This window comes from Leiobunum rupestre, chromosome 1, assembly GCF_980474605.1.
Source record: "Leiobunum rupestre chromosome 1, qqLeiRupe1.1.hap1, whole genome shotgun sequence".
Lineage (NCBI taxonomy): Eukaryota > Metazoa > Arthropoda > Arachnida > Opiliones > Sclerosomatidae > Leiobunum > Leiobunum rupestre.
In genome coordinates this window covers 17,805,168-17,819,031 of record NC_143384.1, presented here as the reverse complement: position 1 = coordinate 17,819,031, position 13,864 = coordinate 17,805,168, and the positions used below count along the sequence as shown (strand labels likewise).

At 37.2% G+C, this 13,864-nt stretch overlaps 1 protein-coding gene across 2 annotated transcripts in view; it reads left to right on the top strand.

Annotated features, from left to right (window-relative positions):
- The window catches only part of LOC149961229 (uncharacterized), a 283,129-nt gene extending 270,344 nt beyond the window's left edge, over window positions 1-12,785 (top strand). For both annotated transcript variants that reach the window (XM_090176103.1, XM_090176097.1), the window contains exons 14-19: window positions 23-138; window positions 8,332-8,425; window positions 8,518-8,603; window positions 11,455-11,599; window positions 11,679-11,776; window positions 12,063-12,785. In XM_090176103.1, coding sequence (XP_090032229.1) covers window positions 23-138; window positions 8,332-8,425; window positions 8,518-8,603; window positions 11,455-11,599; window positions 11,679-11,776; window positions 12,063-12,176 — 653 coding nt within the window. In that variant the 3' untranslated portion in view covers window positions 12,177-12,785. The remainder of the gene's footprint in view (window positions 1-22; window positions 139-8,331; window positions 8,426-8,517; window positions 8,604-11,454; window positions 11,600-11,678; window positions 11,777-12,062) is intronic.
- Window positions 12,786-13,864: the final 1,079 nt, after the last annotated feature.

The following is a 13,864-nucleotide window of genomic DNA, read 5'->3' as shown; positions in this document are numbered from 1 at the left end:
TTTTATACGTATCTATTTACAGGAGAACTGGACGACAAAATGAAATGGCTCAAGAACTTTGAAAGATTATTAGAAATCCAACGCAATATTGTTTGGCCTTCCGTCACTGACTTAGATCCCAAGGCGTTCATTCCCGAGGTATGTATTTGCTTTTCTAAAGAATGTATTCGGCTTAAAGGGCCACACAACCATTTGAAAAATTTCGCCCCGCCTTAGAACAATATTCTACGGCAGATATCACAGACAAAATCGAATGTCCAACATTCTTATAAATCCCGTTCACTCTAGAGAAAAATGATTTTAGAAATCTTGAAATCCACTGGAAAATTCCGAAATCTGGACGAAAATCAGTTTCAAAATCTCGAAATCAACCTAAAAAAACTAGAAATAATCGCGAAAGTTGTGCTATGAAATGATTGAAATCTCAAAATTTGTTTTTGATTTCCGAAATAACTTTGAGATTCAAAATCGTGTACGCAATATTTGAAAATGTCGGACCCCTAGGCCAAAATGGGGTAGAAGCATTTGTCCGAATTTCATTCGTCCGAATAGTGTCGCGTTTGTCCGAATACTCATTTGTCCGAACTCGAAAACCAAAATTGTTCCATTTGTACGAATTCAATGACCTTGAGTGTCATTTGTCTGAACGAGTAGTAGCATTTGTTGGAATTTCTATCGCTAAAATAGTGTTTCGTATATGCATTATGTCCGGAATTTTTCGTTTTATAATAATTATATGTCGAATTTTAATAATGTTGTATAAAAATGAGATTAATTGGTTTTTAAAATGGAATGATTCGGTTAGGTTAGGTTAGGTGTCTGTTTTCATTGGAATTTAGGTTAGATTGAAGTTCCACAATTATTCATGTTAAGATAAACAAGATGTCACGGACATTTGAGTACACACAATCCCACTGATGTATTAACTTAATAAACCCAAGAGGAATTTTATCGGAAAAGAATTATTCGAGTTACCTGGTTTTGGAAATAAGGTGGCGGAACGCGAACACGTTCATTTAAATTAATTTGTATAAAAACCAAGTTTTCCGAGTTACCTGGTTTTGGAAATAAGGTGGCGAAACGCGAACACGTTCATTTAAATTAATTTTTATAAAAACCAAGTTTTTCGAGTTACCTGGTTTTGGAAATAAGGTAGCGAAACGCGAACACGTTCATTTAAATTAATTTTTATAAAAACCAAGTTTTCCGAGTTACCTGGTTTTGGAAATAAGGTGGCGAAACGCGAACACGTTCATTTAAATTAATTTGTATAAAAACCAAGCGTTTCGAGTTAACTGGTTTTGGAAATAAGGTGGCGAAACGCGAACACGTTAATTTAAATTAATTTTTATAAAAACCAAGTTTTCCGAGTTACCTGGTTTTGGAAATAAGGTGGCGAAACGCGAACACGTTAATTTAAATTAATTTTTATAAAAACCAAGTTTTCCGAGTTACCTGGTTTTGGAAATAAGGTGGCGAAACGCGAACACGTTCATTTAAATTTATTTTTATAAAAACCAAGTTTTTCGAGTTACCTGGTTTTGTAAATAATGTGGCGAAACGCGAACACGTTCATTTAAATTAATTTTTATAAAAACCAAGTTTTTCGAGTTACCTGGTTTTGGAAATAAGGTAGCGAAACGCGAACGAGTTAGATGACACCTGTATCAATTGGCACGAAATTCAAATATGACAATCGACCAAAAACACTAAAGGGGGCAAATGCCCCACTTCTCGGGCTCCGACCCCAAAAATTACGAAAATCCCGTCGAGGCTATAATAGTGCCTACCGATTGAGATATCAATCGCCTTTGTACAACTAACGTACCGCAAGCAATCGTGTGTACGGCAGATGGTCAAAAAAATATTTAGTGGCACACTTATGCTTAACTTCTGGGCATAACAAATATTTAGGGTCACACTTATTTTTTACGCGCCTGTTCATACGTTATTGTTATTGCAGGCAGGCTTTCAATGGAATGCGAATATAGCTTCAGCGCGTAAAGAATTCAGGTATGACGCGAAATGGCTAATTAACTCACTTAAAATTAACTTTTTCCAACGCGGCTGCAACCTAAGCTGGAATAGGCCTAGAAGTAACAAAACTGGTGATTTTTGATCAAATCTTACTTACCTACTTCCTGTCGTACGACGTGCGTAAAAAGGGCGTTAAACGTGCGTAAAACGTTGGGGGTCACACTTATTGTTACTTCTGGGAACACGTTCAAAGCTCGGCGCGAACGGCCTTGAAAAATGCGAGAGGGAAACTGGCGTTTAGAACTCTATAGACACGCGGATTTACCATGTCGGAAGTTGCGGGGGTCCGCATACGCTGTCGAAAAAACCTCACTTAGAATTAAAATTAAGCAACGTAATTGCAAATCTAGGGTTAAGGGAAACCACAGCTATTCAAAAATATAACTCTCATGAAAATCGGACTTAAATTAAAGAACGTTATGTAGACTTTTAGGCGAAAATATAAAACCGCGAAAATTGGGGTCCCGTAAATTAACCAGGAAACTATACTTAAATTTAATATTTACTGATATAACTGAAGTTGTATATCCGCTGAATCCTAACCTCACCAAAAATATTTTTTTTAACGTTATCGGACTTAATTTTAAATAAAATATCAACCACACAAAGCGAAACCACAAAAAATAGTTAATTGGGCATTTGCCCAACTTCTCGGGCTCCGATCCCAAAATTACGAAAATCCCGCCGAGGCTATAATAGTGCCTATCGATTGAGATATCAATCGCCTTTGTACCACTAACGTACCGCGAGCAATCGTGTGTACGGCAGCGGCGGCGGCGGCTACACAGTACGTGATCGTAATACACACAAATCCCTAAGGATTGTGTGTAAAAACCACACGTTTGGGACTCTATTTTTGACGGATTCTGTGAAATGTGATTCTTTCGAATTTGACTAAAGCCAATGTATCACGTTGGGACAAATGACATTTCGGACATTTGACAAACGGATAGAACGGTTAAATGGCCAACAAATTATACAAAATAATTTTGGGACAAATGAAACCGTAATTCGGCCATCTGAGCCATATTTTTACAGTTCGGACAAATGAGTATTCGGACAAATGCGCCTCGATTTGGACAAATGAAATTCGGACAAATGCGATCAAATCGGCCCAAATAACGTACGATCCTATTTAGCAAATAATGACGTGTTTTTATGTTATGGTCGACATGAAACCGTTACCATTGGCAACGAAAATAGGCCACACCCACGGACAACCTACGAATACCACGGTAACCGTGGGATTATCGCGGTATTAGGCGGAGATCAGACTGATATCTTGGATTAACAATAGTAGTGCCTACCTGGATATATCACTTGGAAGAAACCTGACCAGCAAATGGCTTTTGCGACCGCAGCGCCGCTTCGGCGAAGTTAACGGCGAATTTCCGAAACTCCCGTAACACGTAGCCTTCTACACCCATGCTCATATGATATTTGAATATATTATTAATAATTGCAATAAATACTCAAATATGTTATCAAAGAGTTTTTTTCTAAAAATATTTATATCTAAATTGATGTTTCTATAATAAAATAGTGTTGTAAGTCGGAAAATTTTACGTACTTTTCCGAAAAAAATAAAAAAAAGTTTTAATTCCACGATTAGTCTAATATTAGAAGTTTCATTTAAACCAAGGTGTGGTGCCATACCAGAGTGATTTAGAAAAATCAGATCACCTCGGGCAGGAATCGAACCTACGACCTTTGGGTTACCGTCCCAACGCCACTACCATTGGATTACCGAGGCCACGAATAATCAGGCCTCGGACACCCAATTTATGAATGACTCGATCTGGTTCACATTATTGACGGGATACATTTAACCCGTTGTTGACGGTGCCGTAGCATTTTTACGTCCACTAATTTATAACAGGTCCTTGATAGCCTGTAGTCATAACATAATGTGAACCAGATCGAGTCATTGTTAAATTGGGTGTCCGAGGCCTGATTATTCGTGGCGACGGATTAAATGACTCAGACGAAACAAGCGAGTTTAATTTAAAATATTTAATAAAATATTTCGAGAGCGACTAACGCTATTATACTTTGAAATCGCGTAACGTAAAACTTAAATTCGTTACATCTAAGTAACTTAATAACATACAATTCTAATAGCAAGAAACGAACACACCCTACAAAGCACGAAAAAGCGACTTGTCTAAATATTGAAGACACGTCAAACCGGTATCACCCGATTAATAAAATTATATCACACATTTTAAGCCGTTAAAAGAATTCGTTAAATAAATTCCGAATATGTGACTAAGTTAATCAAACATTAGACAACGACGTACATGCCGACAACTTTTTTTTTTTGAGATACACACACTTCGGTGTCGACCCGAGGCCTTAGACACCAGCACACACACAATAACTGATTAATCAGGGCGAGATATGTGTAACGGCCACGCCAACGGGGGGATGCCGACAACTTAAAAGTAACTCGAAAAATTAACGATTTCTCACAAACCTTGACAATAGCAAAATGTTATTACTCTTAAAAAATAATAGATAACAGCGTACTATGGACGTGAAAAAACCTACCAACACCAATAATACCAAAAAAAAGGTAAATAAAAAACACTCGTTATCTCAACCAGAAAATAAAGAGATTAGACAAATTAAAATAAATCAGAAACTAAAGACATTTTTTATAAAGACAAATATAGTTATTTTTACGCAGTAAATAAAACTAGGTGACCCGGGATCGATTTCCGCTACCGATCGTATTTTACATAAAAATAATTAATTAATTAATTTTAAATTCAATATAATTTACAAAAGCGTAAAATGTTGTAGGGAAAAAATTGACGTCAATAACTTTATAACAGCGTAAAGGACTATCGCTTAGCTGTTTTTGAAAAACACCGAAGCTTAACAAGCGTCGGTGGCTGAGGTGTTAGAGTAAATCTCTCCACGCAGCAGACCCGGGTTCGATTCCCGGCCGGCGCCAATAAATCGCAAATAGACACTAAGACGAATACCGTGAACAATTGATGGACACCCTGCCATTGGAAGTTGAGAGGTTGTTAAACACTAACACAACCAACACTAACACAACCAACACTAACATAACACACTCAACACCCACAACCGTCATAACACAAACTAAACATTCACACCCTACACATAAACATTAAAATAACGTAATATCCAATCAAAATCCATCCACACTCCCTAATTCCTAGCAACTGCGAACGCAAAGAGCCCTAGCAACTGCGAACGCAAAGAGCCCTAGCAACTGCGAACGCAAAGAGCCCTAGCAACTGCGAACGCAAAGAGCCCTAGCAACTGCGAACGCAAAGAGCCCTAGCAACTGCGAACGCAAAGAGCCCTAGCAACTGCGAACGCAAAGAGCCCTAGCAACTGCGAACGCAAAGAGCCCTAGCAACTGCGAACGCAAAGAGCCCTAGCAACTGCGAACGCAAAGAGCCCTAGCAACTGCGAACGCAAAGAGCCCTAGCAACTGCGAACGCAAAGAGCCCTAGCAACTGCGAACGCAAAGAGCCCTAGCAACTGCGAACGCAAAGAGCCCTAGCAACTGCGAACGCAAAGAGCCCTAGCAACTGCGAACGCAAAGAGCCCTAGCAACTGCGAACGCAAAGAGCCCTAGCAACTGCGAACGCAAAGAGCCCTAGCAACTGCGAACGCAAAGAGCCCTAGCAACTGCGAACGCAAAGAGCCCTAGCAACTGCGAACGCAAAGAGCCCTAGCAACTGCGAACGCAAAGAGCCCTAGCAACTGCGAACGCAAAGAGCCCTAGCAACGCGGTGATTTCAACACAAAGCGTACGCAGTGATTACACTTTGCCCCGAAAATGCGTACGCGTTCGCAGGACACACCCACCCACAGACACGGTGATTGTATCACCCCTCCAGGGTACAAAGTACCCTCGGAAAACTAAAAATAAATTCTCATTAGTCTAATATTGTTTGCAAATTTAAATAAAGCTGAATTTTCGCCTTATTTTTTCGAATCTAAAAGTAAAACTAAACCTCTAGACTAGTTTAAACTGATTAACAAAGTAACACTATTAATGTTTTGTAGTATGTTTACTGATATTAGACATTTTATATCGATAAAAAGTTAAAAACATTAAAAACCCTTAAAAAGGTATTTGTTTCAATTTTTCATTTTTCCGATTTGCGGAAATTTTTCCGCATTTTATTTTTCTGGAAAATTAACAACACTAAAATAAAATTATCAAAATGAAAAAAAATAAAAAATTCCTCTGGCGACTGTAGCGCGCGCTCGTAGCATTGTAAAAGGTAGAGTCAGTGACGTCAAAGAAACATTAAAACAAGAAGGCCAAGTTAATTTATAAAAAGAACTATTCGATAAGTAACGTTGTTTAAATATGGTGCTTACACATCACAGTCTCTTACTTTGACTAGGAGCAACAAACCCAAGGAGAACGCGGCTAGCCTTTAAACACGCTAACGCAGTGTTGTGTACGAATTTCAGTGGACGAGCCTTTACGCTGAACGTTTTAAGGGCGGGGGGGGAGTCAATTTCCGAATTTTCCCCTTCCGACGGCAGCAGGCGCTAAAGCGTCTAACCAATGAAAATTGTACGCCAGAAAATGCACGACTTGTGACGGGTTGGGTTCTCCTTGTATTTAAACTGTTTGGTGCTGTGTTTGTTGCTCCTATTGAGTAGTTTCAGTTCGTAGCTTTGGCTATGGCCACCATTTTGTGCGGGATTTTTTCTCTATGGGAAAAAAGCATAGGTGACGTCGTGTCACGTGATACTGAAATCACTGTATAGCTTTGACAAGTCCACGAGCGCGCGCAAATCGCCCGTGCGAAGAATATACTAATAAAACGTAAGAGCAATATTTTAACAAGCTGGGCAATCAACTATATAAAATAAAAGAATGAAATCACTTCCGACAGAAATCCATACCGCTACTTGGAATGCTTATCCTGGCGTATCGCGTATGGTAAGATAACTCTGACGGCTTTGGCCCCGCCTACGAGAGAAAAAATCCCTTTTGCGCGCGCTCCCCTCTCACATTGTTGTTTGTTAAGTTAACACAGTGACGTCAAAAAAACCGTCAGCCACATTGAGACGAAAATCTGCCGCGATAAGCATTCCAAGTAGAGATATGGATTCCTGCTTCCGAATCAGGGTTGGCCATAAGGATATTTTTTAAGTAGTCAGCCTGACTAGTGAGCCTCATATCTTAATTTATTTTAGTAGTCACCGACTAGCGGGGGTAAAAATGGGGCTTTAAGAACAAGGACAGCCAACATTTTGCTTTACCCGTCAGAATTAAAATATGAGTTCATTATCACTTGAGTTACATGACTTTGGCCGATCACAATTTTTTCACGACTTCAGAGTCTTTGACTAGTTTAAAAAAATTTCATTGATAATATCATCAAATAACGCATTAATTTGAGATAGACATTCTGAATCAGAACTTGTATAAGGTGGAATGGACTTTTTTTTTAAATAATATTTTCAATTGTGGCCCTTATTGGCACCTGACGGTGCCGCGCACTCGCTTCGCTCGAGCGCTGAGGGCGCGCGGCGCCACCCCAACCCAAACTAACCCAACCTAACCTAACCTAAAATCTACCCAATAGTAAACTGATATAAGCTTAACTTAGAGAAATAATCTTTAACAAAACGGCTGTGGAGGCGTTCTGCAACGTGACAGATACTGCATTTACCGCTGAGCAGAACAGCCGTCATGTCCAACATATCCTCTTGGCCTAGAGACCCAGAGACGGTGCATAATTTCGTGGGATAATGTGTTATATATAAAAGAGAACAAGCCGCAGAACGATAAAGCACTATAGTCGAAATTGATTTTGTAGGTTAAAAACCTATGAAACCTACGATATATCCCAATATTCGTCTACTTTGGTCTAAAATCTAAAAAATGTTATAAAAACACATGAAAAATCCGTTTAAATTTTAAACACTCTATAATATAATAAAAAACTCATTAGTTTTGTCTACATATAATAATTGTATCTTCGTGTACCCTACGGAATATCAAAATGTATTAATATGACCAAATTGCGCCCTCTACTGGTGTTAACACTCATAGTAAAATCTTACCCGCCATTATTTATGAATATTTAGGTACATTTTTCAATAGTCAAATTGACTAGTGAGCGAGCCCCCCAGATTTCGATTAATTTTAGTAGTCAGAGCACTTATTTTAGTAGTCAAAAGCCGTGATTAGTGCCGTATGTCCAACCTGTTCCGAATATTAATTATTAATACATTATCACAAATAATAATGAAAAATAAACATGACCTCTATTTTTCCAGTTTCTAAAGGGACCATTATCAAAACAGCCGTGCGAAAGACTGATCGTAAGTCCTAGACGACAAATTATTCTAGAGGGACCCCTGCAATTATTAGGTAAGCTTTACCTCAAAACCCAACAAAATACCATTTAATTTATTCAAATTTGAGGAAAAATAACATTGTATGGAAATATTTTCTCAAAACAGACAGTGGAAAACCAACAGAAATGTACGTTCTCTTATTTGATGATATGTTATTAATAACAAGGCGGAAGAAAGGTTTGCATAAGAAGGTAATATACTTAAATTATGCTGGTTCACTTCATTAACTCTTAGAATATATACTAATACCAGAAGTAAATGAACCGAAGTTATCGAAATAGCGTTCAGAATCGGAGGGCATTTTCCTTATGAAAATGATGAGAAAATCGAGTCAAATAAAAGCTAATTTCAGTCCCCGTCTTTTGACGCGATAAATTGCACTTGGGAATTGTGGGTATAGCTATTTCTGTGTATAAAAAATGGTTTCATAAAAACAAAAACTTTTTTATTTCGGCCTAGGAGCGCGCAAAATTTCAAATTCGAAGTCAAAATGTAACTTCATAAGGAAAACGCCTCCAACATGGGGAGTACAGCAGTCTGATAACTTCGGGTCATTTACTTTTGCTAATACCAGAAGTATAACCCGGCCCCCTAAATTAAAGGCAAACTATAGGTTTCAAGTACTTACGAAGTGAAAATCCATTGTTTTTAAATGAAATTTGGTTTAATAATTGGTAATTTCTGAAATATTTTTTAAATTATTTTTCGCTTTGTAGATTTTGATATCAATAAACATATTTAGGATAGGTGAAGCTCAAAAAATAGGAAAAAATAGGAAAATAGTGTAATTATAGGAAGTTATATACTCAGTTGCAAGTTAAGAAAGGAAAAATGTCTAGTGTACTTGCCGGAAAGATACTAGCACGAATTTCCGGTAAATCGGAGGCGGTAATTTCGAATTGGGCCTATTTACGGTTGAATTTCTAAGTATACCCGCGCGCGTTATATAATTTTGGAAAATACTGTCTATTACGGTAATTATAATTGAAAGTTAATCAATTAACATAGATATAAGATTTAAAAACAGTTGTCATAATTTAATTTTAGTACTACAAGTGGGGCTTACCTAAAAAAAATTCGGTTTGACGAGTCCAGGGTAAATATAGAACGGGTAATTCCTAGATTACCACGTAGACATACATAAAAGTGCAATTTGATGATTGTTTATGAGCGTAATACTAAAAATACGCTAAAATTAAACTTAAAAATTATAATCTACATTAAATATTTATTCATCACTTTGAAATTTACGCAAAAGACATTTCTAAAAGGGATTAATGTAACACGCGTAGGAATCTTTAGAAATTCCACAGAAAATAGGCGAAATTTGAAATTCCCGCCGCCGATTTAACGGATATTCGTACTAGAGAAGCTGATAAACTGCTGGATTATCGTCTGTTAAGCAGACGATAATCCAGCAGTTTATCAGCTTCTTGTGTTCGCCGCTACGTGGCTCTACGAAAACTGAAAAAGGTGTTCCTATAAAATAAACAAAAAGTACAAAAAAATATAAAATGTCGCTCTTACGTCGCAAGTTACAGCTTTATTAGAATATTATTCGCACGACCGATTTGCACGCGCGCTAGAAAACGCTATATTACTCTGGCGACTGTACTGGAACTACTAGATCCAGGATTGAGTGTGCATTTTACCATATCTACGAGTAAAGTCTGCAGAAAAACAACTTAAAAAAAAGGCATTCTTACAATGTTTTGTTTTTTGTCACGGAGGGCCCACAGTGGCCCACACCACAAGTCTGCCTTGGGGCCCAAATTTGGTTAAAACGGCCCTGCACTCGTAGACTGCAGTAAAAGTAAGAGACTGTGACGTAAGAGCCACATTTAAACAAGAAGGCCACTTTACTTTATGAAATAAAGAACTATTTATTTATAGAAACAATTTTTTTATTTTTCGGATGTCACTATAAAATGTATTTCCGAAAGTACATGTTTCAAGCGTATATAATCCGAGGAGTAAGTCACTCTCGGATGACCTGTACACCGAGTTCGCGTACTTAGTACTGTTAAAGGTACGGATTTTAAAGAGTTCACGAACTCTTATTAGCCCAGTCAGAGGTACGACAGTGTACACCGAGTTCGCGTACTTCGTACTGTTAAAGGTACGGATTTTAAAGAGTTCGCGAACTCTTATTAGCACAGTCAGAGGTACGACAGTGTACACCGAGTTCGCGTACTTCGTACTGTTAAAGGTACGGATTTTAAAGAGTTCACGAACTCTTATTAGCACAGTCAGAGGTACGACAGTGTACACCGAGTTCGCGGAGTGACCAACCCCTCGATCTAATCCCCCTCACGCCCTAACAGTAAGCTCCTCCCCCTATCAGCTCGGTATCTCATTGGTTACCTAATTCGACGTTATTGAAGCCCACGCCTGTGACATTTTTCCTTCCCCCTTTCTAATTCCAGTGGAAAATTAGTCCACAATGTCCGCGGATGTAGTTACATCCCCCCTTAATTTTATTAGTCGAAGACATAGGTGGTTTCTTTTCGCTTGTTCCGGGATTTCGGAGTAGGGTAAGAAGAGTAAGGCTATGACGTCATTTTACTCCGATTCTGTGGTGGAGAATAGTTTGAGTCGGAGTAAAAAACTAAAAACGTTTTCCAAAATGGCTGCCTGTGGCCTTTTCAGTGGATAAATTCTGGCTACCAGAAGACAAAATCCGATTTACTCTCTTGACACCTCCTTTCCAGAATGAGTAAAAAGAGTATCCCTAATACTCCGGAACAAGTGAATAGTTTACGAGGTGGAGTAATTATCATCCCCGGAACAGGAGAATAAAACGTTTTAGGGTAAAAACAGTACACTTTTAGTCCGAGAACACGCGAAAAGAAACCACCTAATACAGAGTAATGGCAGTGCTCCTTCACATGACGTCACCCATGCTTTTTCCTATTCATAAAAAATTCGCGCCCACAATGGCGGCCATGGCCAAAGCTACGGAGTGCTACTACTCTATAGTCAGTCCCCCTAAATAGAAATACATACATATTTTTGCAATGATTTCGCTGATACGTTTTGCAGAAGTCTTCCATTACTGAAAACTGGGCCAGTTCTTGCGGGAGAGGCGGATCGGTCCACGAAGGGATGTTCAAGTACGTGGTTTACAAACAGCCGTTATCCCTGGATCGCTTTATCCTCCATGACGTCAACCCTCAGGATGGTGCAGGTAAATAGCGCCACCGTGTGGAGTTCCACGTAAAGTTGAAAGAGGCTAATTGTTTTACTTAAAATTGTCTTTATCGCAGCGAATAATTTGAAAAATGCCTTCGTTCTGGTTTGCCTTAATCGTTTTCAGCAAATATACACCGTTCATAGTTTCCAAGCACCGAGTGAGACAGTTAAAGTTAGTGCCTAAAGTTTGCTATAAGTCTATAATAACTTCGGGAGGAAGTATGAAAGCTCTATAACCGACCATAGAACTCTTCGTGATACTCTCTGTTGTAACGGTTTTAGACTTAGCTTTCATCATAGACAGTATATATCCCTTACCGATATATACTGTCTATGACAGTATATATCCCTTAGGGATATATACTGTCTATGCTTTCATACTGCCCTTCGAACGTGTTTATGATAGATTTCTGATTTCGACTGTTGACTGACAAAGGCTTAATTTTTGCGTGTTTCAGACGACCTGGCTTTTCAAGTTACGGGACACGATTGATAGATGGAAAAGAACTTTACAAAATACCGTTTTCCGTACGAATAGAATGAGCAATTCCGGAAACGTTAGCGTTAAATAAAATTTTACTAAAGTTACTACTTGACGGCATGTGATTAAAAATCTTTGCCTATCAATCAACGTCGATGAAAGCGGCTGCCAAGGTGAAAAACGCGCCTGTTTAAAATAGCAGACGATTCATCCGCAGCTTCAAAGGGCAGAACATAAGCTTTTTCATTCTCGGGTTGAAGACCTTAAGTATGGCGATTAACGTTAAACCAATTCATAAGATAATTAGTATAAAAAAACAACGGAAATAAAAGTTTTCACTTAATTAAAATTCACGACCGATAAATTAATATGTCAACGATAGGGTATTCATTTAAATTCTCCAAGACAGGATAAAAAGCTTGGAACTGGAAGTACGCCTCACCACATTCGAAATATTAGGTGGGGAAACAGTTGTAAAAAGCATGTTATTTCATAGAAGCGTGTGATATATCTGTGATAGATATGAGAATCAAACTGTGATTTCATAAATTAAATGGTCAAATTAAAATGAACATAAGGTTATGTAAATACAATTTAAAACTACCCTTCCCCAAAAAAATGGCAAGTAATTTCTCGAAACTGTAAATAAACAGGAATAGTTATCTCTAAACAATATATTTTTCTCAAAAAAAAAACTAAATGCACATTGAAAAATAACTGTAAAATTTGAGAGGTAAGATTGTGCCATTTTATAAAAAAAACACACAATGTTAATGTGTACGTGCCTATATCAAGCAAAATCCTAATAAAATGCCTCCACAATTTAAGTAAAAATTACAATTTCAAAAGGGAAAAACTCCCAATTTCTTTCAAAAATATACAAAATTATGTAACAGTAGTTTACCGAGCTGCCTTACATAACTCAGTTTAAAATCCTGTGTTTGAAAAAAGAAAAAAAAGATTATGTTAAGAGAGTTTGCAAATGTTATGCGTTTTTAAACTCTGAACGTAGAATGAAAAAAAATCATTTAACGAAGAGTTTAAAATTGGATTAAGGTGCTCCTGTTTTTTAAATCATGAGAAAATTTCAAAGAATTCGTCAATATTTCTTTAAATTATCACCTAATAAATTTCATTGCACCATTTATGAAACAATTATATATATAAATATTTAAAAAAATTGTACTTAAATACCAATGTAAAAGTACATTGAACGTTTTTCTTTCGTCATAGTCTGCATTTAGGAGAAAAAATTAAGCTACTAAAAGCTGAGAGCACCTGTCAGTTCAAGCATTGTATAAGTTTCATGTGAGAAGTGTTTTCACTGTGCCTTCGTGCCAAATAACAAGAGTATATAATATTAAAATGGAAAATTTAAATAAACTGTTGAAAGGCCAAAAATAAAAATCTAGTTAGTTTATATTAATAAAAAGCATTAAGGTTTGGGGATGCAACATTTTACTGTCACTATTCCTTTAAAGATTCATTAAAAAAACTTTCGGGCATGAGTGGCCCAAACTCTATTCAAAATTTAATTTACAGTAAAGTTGAGGAAGAAGTACATTAAGTACTTATAGTTTACCATAAATCAAACAATTAAACAAAATATTTAGTTTAAAGGAAATATACAGGAGCTTAAAAAACACTAGTAGTTTTTTTAAGTGTTAAAAAAAGCAAAATTTCACTTTTTTGAGACTTTTGTAAAAAAAATATTAATATAAATAAAAATATTTTATAAAAACGTAAACAACGTTGCATAATGCCCTATGGACCAGTGTA